This window comes from Saccoglossus kowalevskii, chromosome 9 (genome assembly GCF_978046115.1).
Source record: "Saccoglossus kowalevskii chromosome 9, keSacKowa6.1, whole genome shotgun sequence".
In the NCBI taxonomy this organism is placed as follows: Eukaryota; Metazoa; Hemichordata; class Enteropneusta; family Harrimaniidae; genus Saccoglossus; species Saccoglossus kowalevskii.
In genome coordinates, this window is record NC_140649.1 from 23110868 (window position 1) to 23130942 (window position 20075).

Here is a 20075-nt window from a genome sequence, read left to right on the forward strand (position 1 = left end):
AGGAAATATAATATATTTCTGTATGTGAAAGTACCTCTACGGGGTAGTTGCGCATTGAATAGGTATGCCACTTGCACGAACACGCAAATCTAACTTGCGTGCGGCAATGTGGCTTTCTAATTATATATGCCAATAAAAATGGGGTACCAAAGTCTAAGAAGTCATACGAGTTGTCACTCCTGTTGATAAACACGTGCCACCCATTTGATCACAGATCCTTATTGATAAATCTCATACCGGGTGTACATTAGGTGAGAGTGAATCACGGTTGTCGCATACCGATGACGGTGCATTCAGCGTACACATGTTCTATGATTCCTGTATAAAAGTATTCATAAACAATACAAATGTATGATACAATAAAACGTTATAAGCATGTCAACCAACGGCAGCTGTTGTGTTGGTTTTGCCAAAGTGAACTAAATAATGTGACTCCCGGGCCAGCGAGGCAATTATAATAAAAAGAAAATTGACCTCAATCCGTTCATTGGATTCCATGCCTGTCTATCACAGAACAAGTTGCGGCCTCGAACTGTAGCGTTTACAATAGCTTAATGTTTTATTTTGTTTTCAAACACACAGTAAACACAGTTTGAATGGCCTGATGAATAAATAAGACTGACTAATTGTATGCTGGTTGACAGCATGTACAAATTAAAAGACCGCATGTTATTGCTTTCCCTTGATGCATAATAGCATGTGAATATATCGGAAAATTTGTTTCTACTACAAAAAACAAAAAAACAAAGAAAAAACCTGCAAGTCCCTGGCACTGATTTACTAGTTTTTGGTTGTTGATTGCTGATTGAACTAATTAGTACCTTGTGTTAAATTGATTCTAATGTTAGTGCAAACAGGGTCGGGTTCACATGAATCTTGAATTTTTTTCGTGGAATCGTTAGTACCAAGTTCGATAAATATTGTGATTCAGTTCCGGAATAGAGAAAATGCTTGATTTTGATGAAATATGACAGACGTCCACCCAAAATAACGATAAACGAAAAAGAAGGCAGGAATAGCATTAAATAAATTGTTACTACTAGCATGCCAACCAATATCCAATGTAGCCTTACTGATTGTAATGCACACTCCTAAGACAATTTGATACACAGGAAAGAAGAAGAAGTTGGATTGAAAATATCTGGTTCATCCAAGGTACTTACTGCTACAAATTTGAAAACACAATCAGTTTCAATGATTCAGTATAAGCCAAGGATACATTGTTGCACAGTTTACCAAAACATAACATAAACAAAATATTTAAAGTTATTGTCACAATCTGAAATACCGGTGAAAGAACAAGTCAAACGTGTAAAGCAGCGCACATTCAATCATGTGAATATTTCAACTCGCAAGATCGAAAGTGGAGCAAAAGAAAAAAACTCCAGTCCACTATTACGACACCCAAAACTTGGACCTAGTATAAGAACACAATCAACTGTAGTTTTGACAATTTTGACAACAATTAAAAAAACTGCCAGAGAGTAATTTTGGCCATAGGCTATTATAACATGTGACGATATGAAATACAAAAATTAGCATGCGTTTAAAAAAGTTAACTTCTGCCTTTAACGTTCATAGTGGTCCAATCTAGGCTGTTAACTATACCTGTTTGTTTGTTGGTGTTTTTTAATAAAGAAAATATGATGTGAATGATATAAATGGCAAAAGCAAAGCTACAGCGAAATAAACAATAGATTTGTGTCTCTTGTTATTAATATTGACGAGCATTTCACACATGTCATAGGTTAATTTACATATCACGGGAGTTGATTGGCGGATCATGCATACATATAAGTTTAAATTCATTCAAAATGATCGTGAATGACGGGCTTGCGATTGCTAGAATGCCGACAAAACACGAGCATCACAACTGTCTTATTGTCGAGGACTCGAGGAAGGAATTTGCATTGTATGTGAGTCAACTATAGAAAAATTGGACAACCATAAAGGATTGTTAAAAGCTTTTCATCAGACACTTGCCTGTCAGGAAATTCGAGTTGGTAGTTAGTGATTTAATAGATCAACACTCACACACTCATCGCAACCAGATGTGTTTGCATCAACGTCCTCTTGTTGGTATTCTTGCAGCGATGTACTATCTAGTATCTTACGTGCACCTTTGACGTTGTTTTGCAATGCCATCCTAAAAAATCGTGCCATCTTCTCAAAGAATATTGTGAAATTCAAGCGTTCGAAATTTCAGTTTTGGTGCGTTTCTTTTAAGAACTGTCGAGACGAAAGTTTGCTGAAAGAAATTTAGCTCCAAATACGTCCTTGATGCTATATGATTATTACTGAGTCTGTCAATCATTACAGCATGCATTGAATCCCAGACTGGTGATAATCATCACCGGTGTCGTAAGCGGGCGTCTACAAGTGACAGAAGTCCATTGTTTGTTAACTCGGCTTTTGCAGTAATCAGACGTCGCCAAAAGTTGCAATACTTAACATTACAAAAGGATTTAAATTCGTATAATATATTACACACAAACATTTTAATGAAGTAATCGGTGTTCATTATTATCTCAGAGACCCATTTAGCTGAACAACTGTAACTGACAATTATTTTTTTTATTTTTTTAAATATGACGTCGTTTATCAACGACGAGTGCCATTCCAAATGGTAGAGCCTATAATTCTCAAGAATGTACTACGAAGCATGTGCCAACGTATTAAAAAAAACAATACTCTATCTTTGACCAAGATTTTAACAATATGAAAAACTACTACCACAAAGCAGTAAGAGCATTCTTGTGCCAATCCCAGCCGATTTAAACTGATTTCCACTTCGATCAGGACACAGCAACTAACGAATATTAATTTGGCACAAACAAATATATCAAATTCAACATCAAACATACCGAGCACATGACGTGTACCCAGGTAACGGTACAAATTTGTCCAATTATGGTTAATATGAAAATTACTTGCGTACATATAGTCTCAACCCCGGATTACAGTCCGGTAATTATTTCCAATTATCTTAAATTTGGACTGTGGCCCCAGAAACATCACCATGGATGGATGTGCATTATGCATTATGAAAATGTCTGTTTTTTTTATCCGCACGAAGCGTTCGAGTTTTTGCCATTCTGTGCATGTTCTGAAAGTCTGTTAACAATTAGCTCAAATAAGAAACAATAGAATAAACAGCCAATAGAGTAGTCAAGGTGTGGATTATTTACAAGCAAATCAATTTTTTCATATGTATGTCTCTAACGCATGCTTTTTGTTTCATTTGCAAATTTACGAAATATCTATGTCTGGCGGACATTAATGATATAAATAGTATATTTAAAACTACCAGTTCCAATCTGTATCATTTGAATAATTTGTAGCAAATTGATCCTAAATGCAGCTATCGAAACTCTAACGGATGATCATATTGAAAACAAAGCTGCTCGCAACCTACAACAAAATATATACGTCGATGACGTCATCACCAGGTGTAGTAACACCTCAGAAGCCATTCATTTCTACAAAGAGTCAGCTCTTATCTCGGACAAGGTGCCAGTTAAATATACGCTCAATAATCCTCAATGCAACGTCATCTCTAAGACAAAGTTCATCTAATAACGCTGGTAAACTCGGTTGAAAGCAATCTGATGCATTGTACAGTGTCAATTTAATTTTTTTTTTATTTTATTATTACTATATATTTTTTATTATATTTAATTGTTCTTATTATTATTAAGTACATCTTACTTTGTATTACTTTAAATACTTTAATTTGTTTCAACTCTAGTTAATTATACCCAGTAAACTGCAAAAAATATGACACATATGTCTCAGCTACATTTGATATTATCCTCGCCAATACAGGCGAGATTTTTTGCCATGCTAGTGGTGGTGTGAAATTTTGAGATAAAATCTGTAAACATAAAACACAGTTTAATCCAAATTGTCACTAATTCATTGGCGCGACTCGAAATTATGTCGCTGATGAATGATGGGAATTATCTGGGATAAATTGTCTATATGGTAGAAATCCATAAATTGCGGGAAGTTTTCGTTTCTCACACTTTACCAGTTTGAAGTGAAAGCGAAAGTCTAATACCGCAGTCAAATTGTTGCATACTGCAAATCAAATACGCACTAGTGGCATTCAAAATAAATACATTCTTTATACCGAATTAATTTTGTGTCATCTTCTCCATTTTTTCTAAATATTTTCATCGAGCATAGGCAGAATTCAATGGCTTATTTAGATCGCCGTAGCAATTATGTTTTAGATGATACAAGTCTGGCCGTGTTTTATACAACTTATGATCAAGAACACGTATGATCAAGAACACGTTAGATGAATTTAAAATAAAGTGTCCGTTGCAATAGTGAATAACGGAACAGTAGCTGTAGCCCATATGGTAATTCTAGAGCTTGTTCTTAGAAAAAACGTGAGAAAATTGACGACAGAACAAGAATTTTAGCCTTTGAAGCCAATATAACCACCTTTTCCTGGTATTTTCACTAGCCAACTTTTGCTTGCAGTAATATATCCAAAATGAACTTGAATCTACGCTATGTAACACCATCTATTCCTTACGGTAGCCCATATATACAATTGGTCCGCTACATGAAAATCCGTCCGCTATTTGAAAATTGCTCCGCTACATGAACATCGGTCGGCTACATGAAAATTGGTCGGCTACATGAAAATCGTTCGGTTACATGAAAATCGTTCGGCTACATGAAAATCGGTCGGCTACTCGGAAATTCCTCCGCTATTTGGGTACACGAAAATTGATCGGTTACTTGAAAATCACGGTAACACAAATTATTTAATTTTTAAAGAAAACAAACTGGAAACTATATGCACCCCAATGAGCTGAAGATGATGCATTTGTGTCTCGTATTGTTTAATTATTTTTAAATCTATATAACGTGTAAAACTCGTATGTATATTTACTAAATGCTTGCTACACGTGACGTACAATGAAGAGCAATGACTTGACATAAGCATGTAGCTCTTTGACCTGACTTTGCTGAGAAATACTACGCGTGATAGTTTACGCATGTTTTGTGGTAACTTGTATACTAGTATATATTTTTTGCTGTTATTGTAATTGACACGGAGGAGGAATACACGTGTTCACGTGGTTTTGAACCTTCACCTGGTTTGTTTCTACTATTGTAATACGATGTCGTACAACTTCATCTATCTATCTAGTACCTAAGTACCAATTTTATCTACGCATATATCCGGTTTGGCAATTGAGATTCTGTCACCGTTTTTAATATCCAAAGTACATGATTAGTTTTTGTCCATTCTTGAGTATTACAAATTATTATTATAATTCATATAGGAATATTTTGTTTGTACCACATAGTGTTTATTGGTAAATATTGCGTCATGAAACTGAATTCTTTCGTCTCGTTGGGTATAAGTTTTACAAATAGTTGGAAGGAGTCGGTGACTACCAGAATGTTTCAATGTGGAAAAATCTGACTCCGTCTCAACTGAAAACTGTGCACTCATGGTCGTCATACACACAATGCTACGACTCGTCTCAATTGGACATGTTGTACCGGGGCACCGAGTTACTGACGTTATAGGACATATTTTTATAGCTCCATTGGTAAGGCTGCTTTAACCAAATCCATACCTCGTCATAGATCATTTGAAGGTGAAAAGTATATTGCATTTTAGATCAAATTATGATTGGATGTACCTCATTATAGAACCAAACATCAGTCATGATATGTGCTTTGTGAGCGAGATTTTTTCTTGACTTTTTTGCTTACTTTTATATGTTAGAAATCATGTGTGCACGATATATTCACGAGATGATGATAGACCAAATTGTTGAAAAAAGACACACAAGTTGCAGCATGTCCTCATAGCGTGTAGGTAAGCTTTGTGTGTCGCGCTAAAATTGCACACATTTCAATTATTTCAGATAACATATTGTCTGTTTGTGCAATTAGTTTGGTTGACCGTTCTATCACGTTAGCTTTGACAATCACACTGATTTTTTTAAATAAGTCTTAAACATTAGTGTGCCAGATTTACAACCCGTAGTGGCAAATCATGTGACATGACGGTCGGCACGGGATATTTTCATAAGCTGTTTCCAATGGTTTTAATTTTCGTAATAATTTAATTGAAATAAATAAAAAAACGTAATTTCTTAGACATGAGCAAGGTGTAAAACGTAATCAGCTATTCTATTCTTCCGTAATTCGTACACAAATCTTATTTTTTGTAAGTGTATAAACCATTTTCCACATTAAATGTCGTAATTCGTACGAAATTACAAACTTGTAATTGCTCATTGGTGTCATGCGAAGTATCTTCCGTGCGCTAAAACGTCCGGGTGAGGTCGTTGCACAAGCTAAATGAAGTTCATGAATTTTCTTCGCAGTGTAGTGGATTCTCGTAAATAATATGCATTGTTCAATAAACGTGCTGCTGTTGATGCATCGACGGCAGATGGCTAAGTTGTTACGTGTAGCTCGAATGTAGGTAGTTTCGGCCACGAAATTATCGGACACATGCATGTTATATATTTTGTTGATTGAATCCTTGCAGTTTTATATATTTAGTAATCTAAAATCTAAATAAAAGTATATAATTGGAAAGACTGTGTTTGGTCGAAACTATTTCCGGGATGGCGAATTGTGGGCGACTCCCACCCACCGTATATTTCATACATATTACAATAATTACTAGTATCTTATTAAAATTATCTGTTGTTGGAAGTCAAGGGATTTTCTGAAATACTGACACTAAAGGTACAATTGCAGAAACTATCAGTAAATACTAATAGTACATTTATAAACAAAATACAATAACCTAGCGAGCACATCTGCTTGACGTTGTACATAATACGCGTCGCATTGTTTTTGTAATTCAACGAAACTATTGTTTTACTGAATAAAATGTGAACAAGTTTTCCCTTCTAGTTCCCTTCTACTGATGATTTCACATACATGTCAAGCATGACCACGTATAATTTTCCAAACATGAAAAAATAATTGCTAAGAATTGAGAATAGTTGATATCGTCATAAAAGGAAAATATCTAACAGAGATTAACCCAAGATGAATACGTTGTTTACCCGACTTCGTAAGCATACACAAGCAATGGTATAGCTTGCATGTTGTACTTCCGGGTCATACCTGCAGGTCGAAGGTTACCTCGCAACGTACAATGCGATTTTCTAGATAGCGAAACAATTTTTCATATATAGTCAGGGAGCATGTGCATCAATTCTGAAGCCCGTGGGACTTGGGTGGTGAAAGCAAATCACTTATCTATATGGCTTCAGGTGACCCTAATTGATGATAAAAAACATGTTGACAGTCTGGAAACTTGTTGTGTTAGCGGTTTTTAACAAAAGAAGGCAATGCCTATTTTTGCACACTTTTGTTTACGACTGTTGCACATGTACCCCTTGCGTATTTCCTGCCATTAGTTCAAATGGCTCTGTGTGTTGGCAGGTTGGTGGTTAAAGTGAACCATATGTTTTAATTACACTGAGGAATCTCTAAATAACATTGAAAATAAGTTTACACTCTGAGTTCCTGTCCTGCAGATTTGTTTTTTAACCCGAAAGATCGCCTTATTTTCATTGCTCATTAAGTTAATTGTTAGCACTTGCCAATATATCTCTATATATGAAATCTGTCAATTATTATAATTCTCAGTGTTTTTTTTTCAGAAGACATGTCTATTTATTTATCAAATATATAACTATATATAGCTGGGTTATTAAACGTAACTACTCATAAGGGTCAGACCATTCGATTGGAGGGGGGGTCAAATTAAAAAACATTGACATTTCCCCAAAAATCATATGTCTGTTTGGTTTTATGTTGGAAAGCGCTAAAAAAATAGGTCAATACCTAGTGAACATTAATTTACTTGCCATGATGACCTCATCCCTCAAATATTGAATGGTCTAACCCTGTATACATATAATACACTTTTATTGTAGCCTATAATGACCAATTTTTCTTATGTATGTTTCAGATCATCTATCAGTAGACCGAGCTGTAGATTATAAACCTGAACTTTGTAGAACTCTAATAGTCACCTATTTGGTGTAGTAATAGTGTTCAAATGGTGGTGGTGGTGACTTTTTTTAGACACTGAATAGAGATTGAAAAAATAGTACGTTTACAATGCAACACACAGCTCCGCTGGGAGTTCCAGTGTCAAAACGTGCACGATATGTAACAGACTTTTCGATGTGCATCATTTGCCAGAAAGCTGGTGGTGCCCTTGTTGGAAAACCTAGTACCTATGAAAAAGTTCTGCAATTTGTTCATGAAAGAGCAAAGTATGGTGATGGTGAATATCCGGAAGTGAGCAGGCGTCTTGGTGATTTGACTGATCAAGATCTTGGATCAATAAATGCTACATGGCACAGAAAATGTTACCAGAACACAGTGCACGTACAGTTAACCAAGAGAGCTAGGGAAAAATTTGAAAAACAGATGGCAGCAAGAGGCAGTAGAGCACCGGATAGTTCCTCCTCAGACAGCAGTAGCACCTTCACACGTTCCCAGTCTGTTCCGTTTGAGAAAGATGCATGCTTCTTCTGTGAACAAGGAGCATTATATAATAAGCCTCTACATAAAGTTGTTACTGGCAATGCAGGCCAAGCTCTCAAACATGCAGTAGAGAAGAGTAGAAATGAGAAGTTTCGAGTCAAACTCAGCACTGCAATAAATCCTGAAGATGCACACGCTATTGACATCAGGTATCATAAGCATTGCTGGGCCATTCATGTGACACATGTGCTACGTCGATCTGAAGAAACAACTAGTCAGCACAGTGCCTTTAATGATTATGCTGCAGAAGTGGAGTTTCTAAGTCTTGTTCAAGGGGAGCTTCTTGATGGTCATATCATCAGCATGGCAACACTTCAGGATGCATATATTAAAATTCGCACAGAAAATAATGTGATGAATCCCATGTTCAGTCGCAAGATGCTGAAGAAACTTCTGCAGAGGGAAATAATGGAAATAGAATTCCACAGACCAAAGCGAGTGAATGAGTCTGAACGTGTAAGCATAAAGTGTGGAAGGGATGCAACTATTCATCTTGCAGAAGATGACACAGAAGAAGGCGATGTAGACATGAAGTGCCTATTTACTGCTGCATCAATTCTCAGAAAAGCAATAAGCAAGGGCAGACCATGGACATTTGCTGGGTCGCTAAGTGATGTCGAGAAGGAGAATATACCAACCCAGCTATACAGTTTCTATCGTTGGATAATCCAAGGACCAAAGACATCACTCTCTACTGAGTCCAAATCAACAGCTGTAAGCAGGAATGCCATGAGTCTTGCACAAAGTACAATGTCCATGTTCTTGTCCAAGCATCAGGTTAACAGGAAAGAGACACAGAGTCTAAGAGCAGTCAGAGAAATGCCGCAGCAGTTGGCTATTGGCTTAGCCATTCGCCAGGCCATCAGAAGCAAGAAAGTTATCAACATTTTGCATGGTGTGGGTGTATCAGTTGAGTATAATAGACTTCTAAGGATAGAATCACAGATAGCCAACAGTGTTCTTCATACCATGTTGGAAAATGACATGGTCTACCTGCCTCCTGATGTCATTAAGGGAAGATTTATCTTCTTCGCCATTGACAATGTTGACTTTGCAGAGGACACAGCTGATGGGAAGCACACACTCCATGCCACTGCAATGGCCAGCTACCAAAGATGTCAACCAGGTGATGAGACCAGAAAATTGAAGCTATTGCAGTCAACCACCCATCGCTCAATGAGTGAATTCCCAGACACTCCTTTACTTCAATGCTCTAAGCCACTGAGTCAAACGTCAAGTCCCACATATCCTACATTCACACTTGCTGAAGATCAGGTACAAGAAACATGCTCCCCAGATGCTGCCTGGCTTATGGGACGAATAATTGTAGGATTTCAGTCAAGGCTAACTGAAATCACTGACAATCAACCAGATGACTCCTCAAACTCTGAAGAGAATGGAAGTCATGACAACATTCCTTCCTGGTCAGGTTATAACTCACTGGTGAGCAAACAGTTACCTGTGACAAGAGTGGGTGCACCACCACTACTTCCTGCACCTGCCCATGAATGGACAACTCTGTTGACTATCTTAAGGTAGCGAGAAGGTTTTGTGACGTTTTTAAATAAAACATTCTCTGTCTGTTGTATCGTTCAGAACAGTAATTTAGGTTATATATATCAAAAGACTAAGTATAGAGGTGCAAGTTCGCACAAACTGGACAGACATTGTTTACATAATTATCACGTGACATCAAAAATGGCGAACCTTGTAAAAATGACTAAGTACGCGATTGCGAGAGCACACTGCGGAATTTCCTGGTGAAATTTAAGTTATGCATTGTCCGTAATCAAGTCCATTGAAATGCGTCTCCGATAATCAAAAGACCTATTATTCCGATTTCCATGCAGGTTTGTTTTTTTGTCCCCAAATTATTTCATACTTGGCACCTTTAACAGACTATTATTCTGTGACAAAGCATTTTCTTTAAAAACCCAGACATATTTCGCACCATCATTATCTTTTGAACGATAACTGCGAGTTTGAATGTCCTAGTCCGAACGCACTTGATTTGGCGGCGGTCCCAATGAGTCGTTCTCGATCAAAACTTCAACTCGAGAAAAACGCGAAAAACAGTTTTGGTTAATAAAACACTGTAGATTTGCTGCATTATTATAAATATACACTAAAAATGGCCAAACATATTAACCACTGATATCATAGAACTCATAAAGAGTGTCAAATAATGAATAATTTCAAGCTCGAGCATGGCAAATGAAGAAAACTGCTGGCATTTGAGTCCGTACTCCAGAAACGTTCGGGTTTTCCATTGTTATGCAAACGAACAACGAGGGATAATCCTCTGACAAACATTACTGTCCCACTGTACACGCTGACAGTTTACAAACAAGCTAATCCTTCAAGTGTCTCAGATAAGACATCTAATAAAACGGTTTTCATGGTGAAACAAAATGGCCGATGTTTGAAAAAAAATTGCTGTGTCAGAGTGCGACACTGAGTGGCAGATTTTTCTTTGCCTCGTCTATCAACGCTTTCTTTCTTTTCTTCGCCATAGCGTTAGAAAAAAAAATGTATTAGTAAAATAGAATATTGACTTGGAAAATAAAACGATTTAAAAGAAAGTTGTGCAAAGTTACAGTACTCCTTTCGCACAACCTCCCGCCCGCTTCCGCTTTCCAATCACCTTTTTCTCTCGCTTTTGCGACCGCTTGTTGAATTCAACCGGACAATTTCCGCTTTATTTTCGACCGCGCAAACCCCGAAATATCACCGCCCACCTGCTCGCTCGCGCGCATTTAAAATTCGGACTAACAGAATAATTTCCGAGGTTCACATTGTCTTATAATTGTCTTTCTGGTTTTTATAGATGTTGAACAGCTGACAAAAGTTCAAATACTTTTTGTTTTAACTATATATAATTATATGCACGCAACCTGACCCTTTGACCTCGATTTGGCTTGGACTGAATATTTTATTTTAAACAATATTCTGACGTGAAATACAAAATGTATTTCAACACAAGTACGACATGGTTGTCTGGGGTTTCTTTCCTGATTGTTGAGTCTTCGCAATGTGTTTTGTATAATTATTGTTGTTTTCCCCCGATGCTGAAGGACCGTAAAGCTAAATGGCAGTTACATGCATGGGCTGAGTGAAAGAAAATATTTCTAAGCCTAAAATAAAACCTAATATTACACCTCTTTGTGTATTTGTTAATTTTACATACGTTTGTCATGACAGTATGTTTGTAAATATCTAGAAAAATCTCGTCTTTCGTTGATAATTTCGATTGTTTGTGTGGAATGTCGATCCCCATTGGTTTCTCCATACTGAGTTTAGGAAGGGCGTCGATCAACACCGTGACAATCAGGCGAGATAAGACAAACATTGACCGTAATTCATGGAGATCATGTCCGTAATTTGTGGGCTGAAACTCCAAATAATTAATCAAGTATTATTATTTTAATATATATTTTATTTTACATCGCAAAACTAAACCATGCCCAAAACAGAGCTAGAGTTGTTCGCGGTGAAACAACCGCATTGAAGACGATGCAACTTCAACTAGCCATTTCTTACCTTGAAATAAAAAAAATAAAAATTCGAAGAGCATCGGGGAAAATATTAATAATCATCCTTATCAATCGCTTGCTTTATTTTATTCGAATCCATGAAATTTACGATTTTTTTTACATTTGTTGGCAACTTCCGCGCTAAAAAAGATTGAAAATGTGGGTGTGGTTATTTTGCAAAGTCCTGTTGATAATACGGACAAATATGGTTCTGTGACCCAGTTCGTGTTCCGATCAGGCGACTCTCAGCCAATCAATGATGTTGTAACAAAACATATTTGACGCTAATTGAAGGGTCGTCGTACAATCCAATAACCGGCGTCGATTCACATAGTTGTTTGTGCTGTGACAGGCTTCAAAATTATTCGCTGAAAAACATATATTTTGACAAACTGATGGAATTTGACCTTAGTTCAAAAAGAAAATACTAGGCTAAGATACATTAGAGCTCACGCGAATCAGTTTTCTCTGCAAGTTGTGAAATAAAGTAAACCAGAGTAGCGTCGATGATTTTCAGCCCTGAAGGACTTTGAATTGTTCATCGACTGGCCACCAAATAGTTATGGCTATAACTAAATTTGACACGTTTTTCTTTTAAGCCCAATAAATTATTCATACATGTCAAGCTCTGTTCGATTTTTTCAGGGCATGTGGCCGTTTTTAGTCGAAAATATTTTTTGTGGGAACACTTTTACGGTACGTATACGGTATAGATCGAGCTCATTCAATGATCGTGATTTAATTTTAAAAATTGAATGTCAAATTTTACCAGACGTGGACCGATGTGGATTCGATATCGTTATTTTTGGAATTAATCACTAACATTTCCTAGTTTCTCTGCTCTGTCAAAAGAAGTTACTTAGGCTTTTTTCACGTAACTGTCTCATTAAAATAAAAATAAAAATATTACATATAGAACAAGCACCCAAAACACGTAACAAGAGGTCCCAGTTCAGTTGCTTTCACGATACAAGTGTAATACAGCTATTAGATTTGAAGGTCGTTCAGAATGTAATAATAGTTAATACTAGTTGTATGTTCACACTTTACTATCAAAACCACCATTTCGACCACCCATGTGCCAGTTTTCAGTGTTTGGGCGAGCGGTCAATGTTTTCAATGAGCGAGCGAGCGAAAAAAAAACGCGATTAAAATGCGGTCGGTTTCCGGTCGGACAAGACAGCGTGGTCGGAAATTAAGCGATAAGCGGTCGATGTAAAAGCGGAAGGTTGGGCGAAATGAGTACTGTATGACCATGTTTCTCTGACGAAGTCTCGACTGACAATAATGCTGACAATGGACGTTAGATAAACACACATTGTTTGCAACTGGAAGCTTATCACCCGTTATATCAGAATCGTCAACAACAGAGTATACAGATAAGATTTTATCATTTAATTCCTTCCAAAGATAAACACTATGCAAATATCCACGAAACGGCAGTTGTAGTCTTTTCTGCTAGTGTTTTAAAACACTAATTTGAGCAACGTTATTTCGCAATTTCGATCTTTTATAAACCTGGGGTGATGTATCAAGGTCTAAAGTAACCGTTTTATCAATTTTTGAAAAATCAAGAAAAAAGTGAAAATTTCCCTTCTCGCTACCTTAAAGCAAGCTCAGCATATAAATGCAAAAGTTGTGGGTCCTGATCGAAAAACAGTTATTTCTTTAGATATGGGTCTATACAAACCAGCCAAGCAGCTTCAGATGGCTCGTGATGATATGGATCATCTAGTACTTCGCACAGGTGAGCTGCATTTTGTTATGGCACAGCTGCGTAATCTTGGAGCATATATTGAAAACAGTGGATTGGACTTCTGCTGGACAGAAGCTGATATGTATGGACCAGCCACTGTAAAACAGATCTTGGAAGGAAGACATGTGAGGAGAGGAGTTGAGGCACATCTGCTGACATTACAAGCCCTGTCCATCATGTACCATGAGGCATTCTTTGAACAGCACCCAGACATGGTAGAAGGTCTCACAAGAGCTGCTCAAAACCTCAGACAAGCATGTCATGATGACAATGATATACAACAAGCACATGACAACATGATTACAGAGATGCAGTCACTAAATGTACTAGAGAAAATGAGTGAGTTTGACAAACAGAATGACAAATTACCTCTTTTCATTGTCATGCGTCAGTACATGAAGATGGTGATGGAAATGTTGCAATATATAAGGTCAGTCAGAACTGGCGATTGGAATCTCCACCTCGCATCCAGCACATCATTTGTCAAGTACTTCTTTGCACATAGTATGTTGAACTATGCACGGATGATGCCAGTCTACCTTGCAGACATGGAATCACTCAAGCAGACTGATGCCGATATATATGATGAGTTCCTCAAAGGCAACTGGGTTGTGAATAAAAATCCCCACATTCCATTCTGTGATATAGGTGCAGATCATGCATTGGAACATGTCAACCGTTCTATGAAAGTTTCAGGAGGCCTGATAGGAATCACTTTGAATCCAAGTGCTCGAACAAAGTTCTTTCTTATTGCACCCGAACTGGCACGTCTTGCTGGAGAAGCTGAAGATATGGCTGGCTATGCCTCAAATACCAAACTGAGTCACCATACTACTTCAGCTCTAGCTGAAAGAAGACAATCAATGATCATTACTGCACTGGCTCAAACTATCAAGAGATTCACCAATCCATTTACTGAAGACAGTGAAGACCTCTACAACTTGGTGACAAAGGCAATTATGCCAGAAAAGGTCACCCTTGATCTCTGCACTCAAAGTCAAATTGGCAGCAAGCTTCTTGATGAATTTGTGAGCAACCGCATCAAGACAAATAAGATCAATATATGGGCTCCAATGAAGAAGTGTAAACTCCAGACATGGAAAAGCACAGGAAAACAGGTGAAGCTCAAGGTAAATGAGAAGTTGGTAGAGCTTAAAGAAGACAGGAGTCTCTTTGCTCGCTTGCTGATAGTGGCCAAGTCAAGACCAAATATCAACTTAGAGAAAGCTGTTGGTAAACATGAACTGTCAGTTGTACCAAGATCCATGTTTGCTGCTGATGGACAGATGCTACATTGTTCAGCAAAGAGCAACCTCATGTCTATCATTGTCAGTCTGCTTCAAGAGAGTAATGTTGAAACTGAAGCAGGTGATCTGGATTTGGCTAGGGAGGGCACTTATCGAGTTTCCCTCATTGATGGAATGGCAGAAGTGCAAGCACTGTCCAAACCTGACCATATCAAGAGCTGCTCAGACCTAGGTGACCACTTTTTCTCTCATATTCAAGCAAAGTACAGCTCCATGGATGAAATACGCATTATTTTTGATTGGTACGATGTCCAACATTCACTGAAGATGACAACTCGGAGCAGGAGACAAGGGACTCAAGTTCCAGTAGCCTATCACATAACTGACACCACTAACATAGCTAAAGTGTCAATGAAGAAGTTACTATCACACCAGCAGACTAAAATGGAGCTGACTGGTTATCTAGGTGAGAAGATACTGGAGCATGCTTCAGCAAATAAAGACCGTGTTGTTGTTGCTTGGGGGACACAATGCAGGGCAACATTCACAGATAAGAGCTACATAAGCAGTGATCAAGAAGAGGCTGACACAAAGCTTATCCTGCATGCTGCTGATGCAACTATATGTGGTGCAACACGCATTGATATCTGCTCCCCAGACACAGATGTTTTCATCCTAGCTATACGTCGATATCCTGATTTGTGCAAAAACACAAACTTTGTTACTGGACCACGGAAGAACTGCCGAACAATCAAGCTCGGTCAGATATATAATGTACTTGGTCCATCAAGAGCAGCAGCACTGCCAGGTCTCCATGCTCTGAGTGGCAGTGATAATACTGGTAGCTTCATTGGAAAGGGGAAACAAAGTTTTTGGAAAGCATTTGAAGCTGCAAGTGATGCTACTGTTTCCGCACTGGCCTCCCTTGGTTGTACCACAGGACTCAGTGACAACACCAACTCAGCAATTGAAGAATTTATCTGCAAAGTATATGTCCAGCAAACACCCATCTCAAAAGTTGAGCAGCTGAGATGGTGGATGTTCAAAAAGAAGCAAGCAGAATCGGAAAAGCTACCACCCATTCCAGCAGCACTACATCAAGCAATTCTGCGCTGCCACCATCAGTCTATTGTTTGGAACCAGGATACAGTTGCATGCCCAGATATCCCATCTCCAGAAGATTATGGATGGAAACACAATGAAGGAGGGTGGACACCCGTCATGACAACTGAGCTCCCAGCACCCCAGTCAGTGCTTCACTTAGTCAAGTGTGGTTGCAAGACACAATGTCACTCAGGAAGATGTTCTTGCCAGAAAGCAGGGCTCTACTGTACTGATCTTTGCTCATGTACAGATGAAGAACAGCCATGTGAGAATATAGGAGATGACGACGATGACGAGGAAGACGAAGAAGCGGAGGAAGAATCTGATGAAGATCAATTTTAATAAAAGTCATTATGGTCAACTAAATACACCCTAAGAGTTATTGATTGAACGAAAGTTGCATTCGGCAACCTATATGTGGAAGTATCTTATGAACAAGTCTATGGAATCCACTCATAAAACAAAACTGACTTTGACAGACGTTGTTGGTAAAACAATTTAGCACATAAGTGGAGAAAAATATACGGTAATCATCTATAACAGGTATAACCCATGTTTACATTGCATAATAGCTGATATTATTTAATTTGTTGAATTTCGTTAAAGTCATCGCCTAGTACAATATTGTTGTTTTTGTTATATCTATTAAAAAATTATATAACACTTATCATGCTTGTCAACATGTGTTTTTATATTGTCTACGGTCCCATTGGCCCATCTAAAGTGGTGGGAGTATTTCACCACAAAAGTCCCACGGACTCACACATGCTCCCTGACTAATAGCAGCGCGATTTTCAAGTAGCCGACCGATTTTGTCAAGTAGCGGAGCCATGTTTATCTAACGGCACGATTTTCATGTAACCGAGCAATTTTCAAGTAGCCGACCGATTTTTAATGTAGCCGACCGATTTTTTCAAGTAGCGAAGCCATTTTCACGTAACAGCACGATTTTCATGTAACCGAGCAATTTTCAAGTAGCTGACCGATTTTTTCAAGTAGCCGACCGATGTTCATGTAACGGCGCGATTTTCATGTAGCGGAGCAGTTTTCAAGTAGCCGACTGACTTTCATGTAGGGGACCAATTTTCAAGTAGCCGACCGATTTTCAAGTAGCCGACCGATTTTTTTCAAGTAGCGGAGCGATTTTCATGTAGCTGACCTATTTTCATGTAGCGGAGCAATTTTCAAGTAGCCGACTGACTTTCATGTAGCTGACCAATTGTATATATGGGCCACAGTAATTCCTCGTGCATTTGTTTGTATTTACTATTTCCTCCAGTAAGCGCGTCAACATAAAAGGCCAGATATGATTAGCTGTAGCTTAAACGAGATTTGAACGGGATTTCCACGGGGCAGATGCTTGTGCGCTTCCGTGATTACAAAAGCATTTAAAAAAACTGCCTGCACATAATAATAACTCTCCGGTACTTATTTGAGCTAAAACATTGATACCAACTATGTGGATGTTCAACCACAATTGGTATAAGCTATTACCAAACTATTACCTGTATGGAACAATATAATTGCCGAAGACCTACACCAAGTAACCAACCTTGTTATCTCTAGTTGTTATTTCCAAAAGAACGCCACCAACAGATGGCTCGGAAAAGGCATACGGTGGTGCGATGTTCAAACTATCAGACTCTGTCATCGCCACACAACTATGCCAGCGAAATGACTGTCGAATAAATACAAGATAACTAACCACGTACTCTGGTCGGTCTCGCGGCAAACTACCTTACATTGGGGAAACAAGAAAACACATATTTACGAAGAAACTTGATTGGCTGAATCACAACTATGGTGGCATGAACCGAAAGGGATAACCAACCACGATACTTGGCCAAAATGCGACCTATATAATATCTGTTAAGATAATCGAAGTCCCAACACTCTATGTTCCTTTCGTGGCATGAATCAGGTCGACAGAGAATAATGACCTCTTAAAAATACTCTCAACAGGACCATATGAAATGTTATTATTGCTTGGCATCAACAACATTATAGTTATCTAATAATGTTTTCAAACTTAAAGTATTTATATTAGATGATTATAGAGTATGCTTTCAGACATTAACATATGCTTACCTTGTGATGACACTAGAACGGTTTGTAACGTGAAACCTGAATGATCACAGTAGTATACACCAGGTAGATCAGAGCCTGCTGGGATGAACATCCTCCTTCCATAACCATTCAAGTTTGTATAAGTCACATCACTTGGTAGTGCATCACCTGTACCTGTATCTATTACTCTACCATATGTAAATGATGTTGTCATATCAATACCAGCTGAGAATCCACCAATGAAAGTACTTGCAGTGTTACTTGGTAATGCTTTGTTATTGAATAATGTGATGTCCTTGTACGCAACTGATGAAAGAACAACAAAACGGTCATAAAAAAGTATCAAAATAAAAATAAGTGATTAAGCCTCAACAAGCAATATATCGAAATGTTATATGAAGTCACCGTTTCCTAGTTAACTTTGCCTTATTTACTCAATAATTCCTGAATAGTATTCATTCAATTGTTTATGGTAGTTTCAGATGTCAAATAAATAGTATGTGTGCTTACGTCAGTTCCAATTCTCAATTCTATTTCAAGTTTTGTTTTATAACTTTATATATATTTAGTTATCGTTACAAGGCGTTTGCTTGTCATACTAATCTAGTAATAACAAGTTTTAGAAAAAAAAATGAAATTATTTGACCCGGAAAGGCAAGTGCGGCAAATGTAATGATGATGTTGCTGCTTATACATGGCCCTACTACACGTTTAAACATACTTGTAAATTTATTTATTGTTAAAACCAGTTAATGAACGTGCAGTTAGTTTTCGAAAGAGGGGGTACGTTATTGAAATTATTATCATCATCAGATGCCCTTACTATGTATTATAATACCCGATGTCTTATTATACATTATTCAGTATATCACCCGTGTTCAGTAACCCACGTGTTCGTAAAGACTGTACAACTTGTGCACGGAAACAATTCCATGTCCCGCAAACTTTTGCTTCGAATTTTACCTAAAAAGAGTACATTATAATGCAGACAGATTATGGACTAGAGAACTACCATACGCATTGTTTGTGTAATTATTAAAGTTGAGCCATGTAGAAGATACAAGGGTTTCATTCTGATACTTTTCAAAAACATAATACGAAGTATACAATTAAGAAACACATTTCAAGAAAACGACCTCTAACATTAGCGGTGCCTGTAGCTTGGGTAATCTGTGATCACGTTTGTACAGATTTAGTAAAGAACATTGTGACGGCCTATAATTTATAGCAGTTTAATTGTGGGTGGTAACGCAAGGGTGCGGTACGGTTAGTGAAAAATAAAAACACATTTTTATATAAATTAGTGCATTGAACACCACGATACAGAAATGTATTGTGAGGACGTAGCCTGATACAACTTCCCGATGTTACGTGGTCTTAGAATTCATGCATTGGCTGCTTTACATCTATTTTACCATGTATTGACACTGATTACTCAGAAACCAGGACGACACCGTATTTATGACTTCACGGCATAAAATAATTGCACGTTATCAACAACACAATGAATGTTCGGGCCTGCTGATTTGAAATTTGTAATGGGAATTATTGGAATTAACACAATGGCTTGTCTCCTTGTATTGCAAAATATCACCAGCTGCAAAATGAGAACAGATCAGCACTTGCGATGTCAAATACATCAGTGTGCAAATTGTTAATGTAGTTGGTAGTAATTGCAGAATTCCTTAAATACTGATTATCAGGTGTATTTATTTGTGTAGCAACAATATAGCAGCACGGCAAAGGATTGCACTCTGACGTCACTCGTGAACTTTATTGGAATCCTGGGAATGATTTTTTGAGTCGGCA

The 20075-nt window shown here is 37.7% G+C and overlaps 1 protein-coding gene across 1 annotated transcript in view; it reads right to left on the minus strand.

Annotated features, from left to right (window-relative positions):
• Positions 1 to 20075, minus strand: part of LOC102808080 (uncharacterized) — an 89297-nt gene that overhangs the window by 39375 nt on the left and 29847 nt on the right. The window contains exon 2 of the mRNA XM_085504015.1: positions 18288 to 18572. Coding sequence (XP_085360141.1) covers positions 18288 to 18572 — 285 coding nt within the window. The remainder of the gene's footprint in view (positions 1 to 18287; positions 18573 to 20075) is intronic.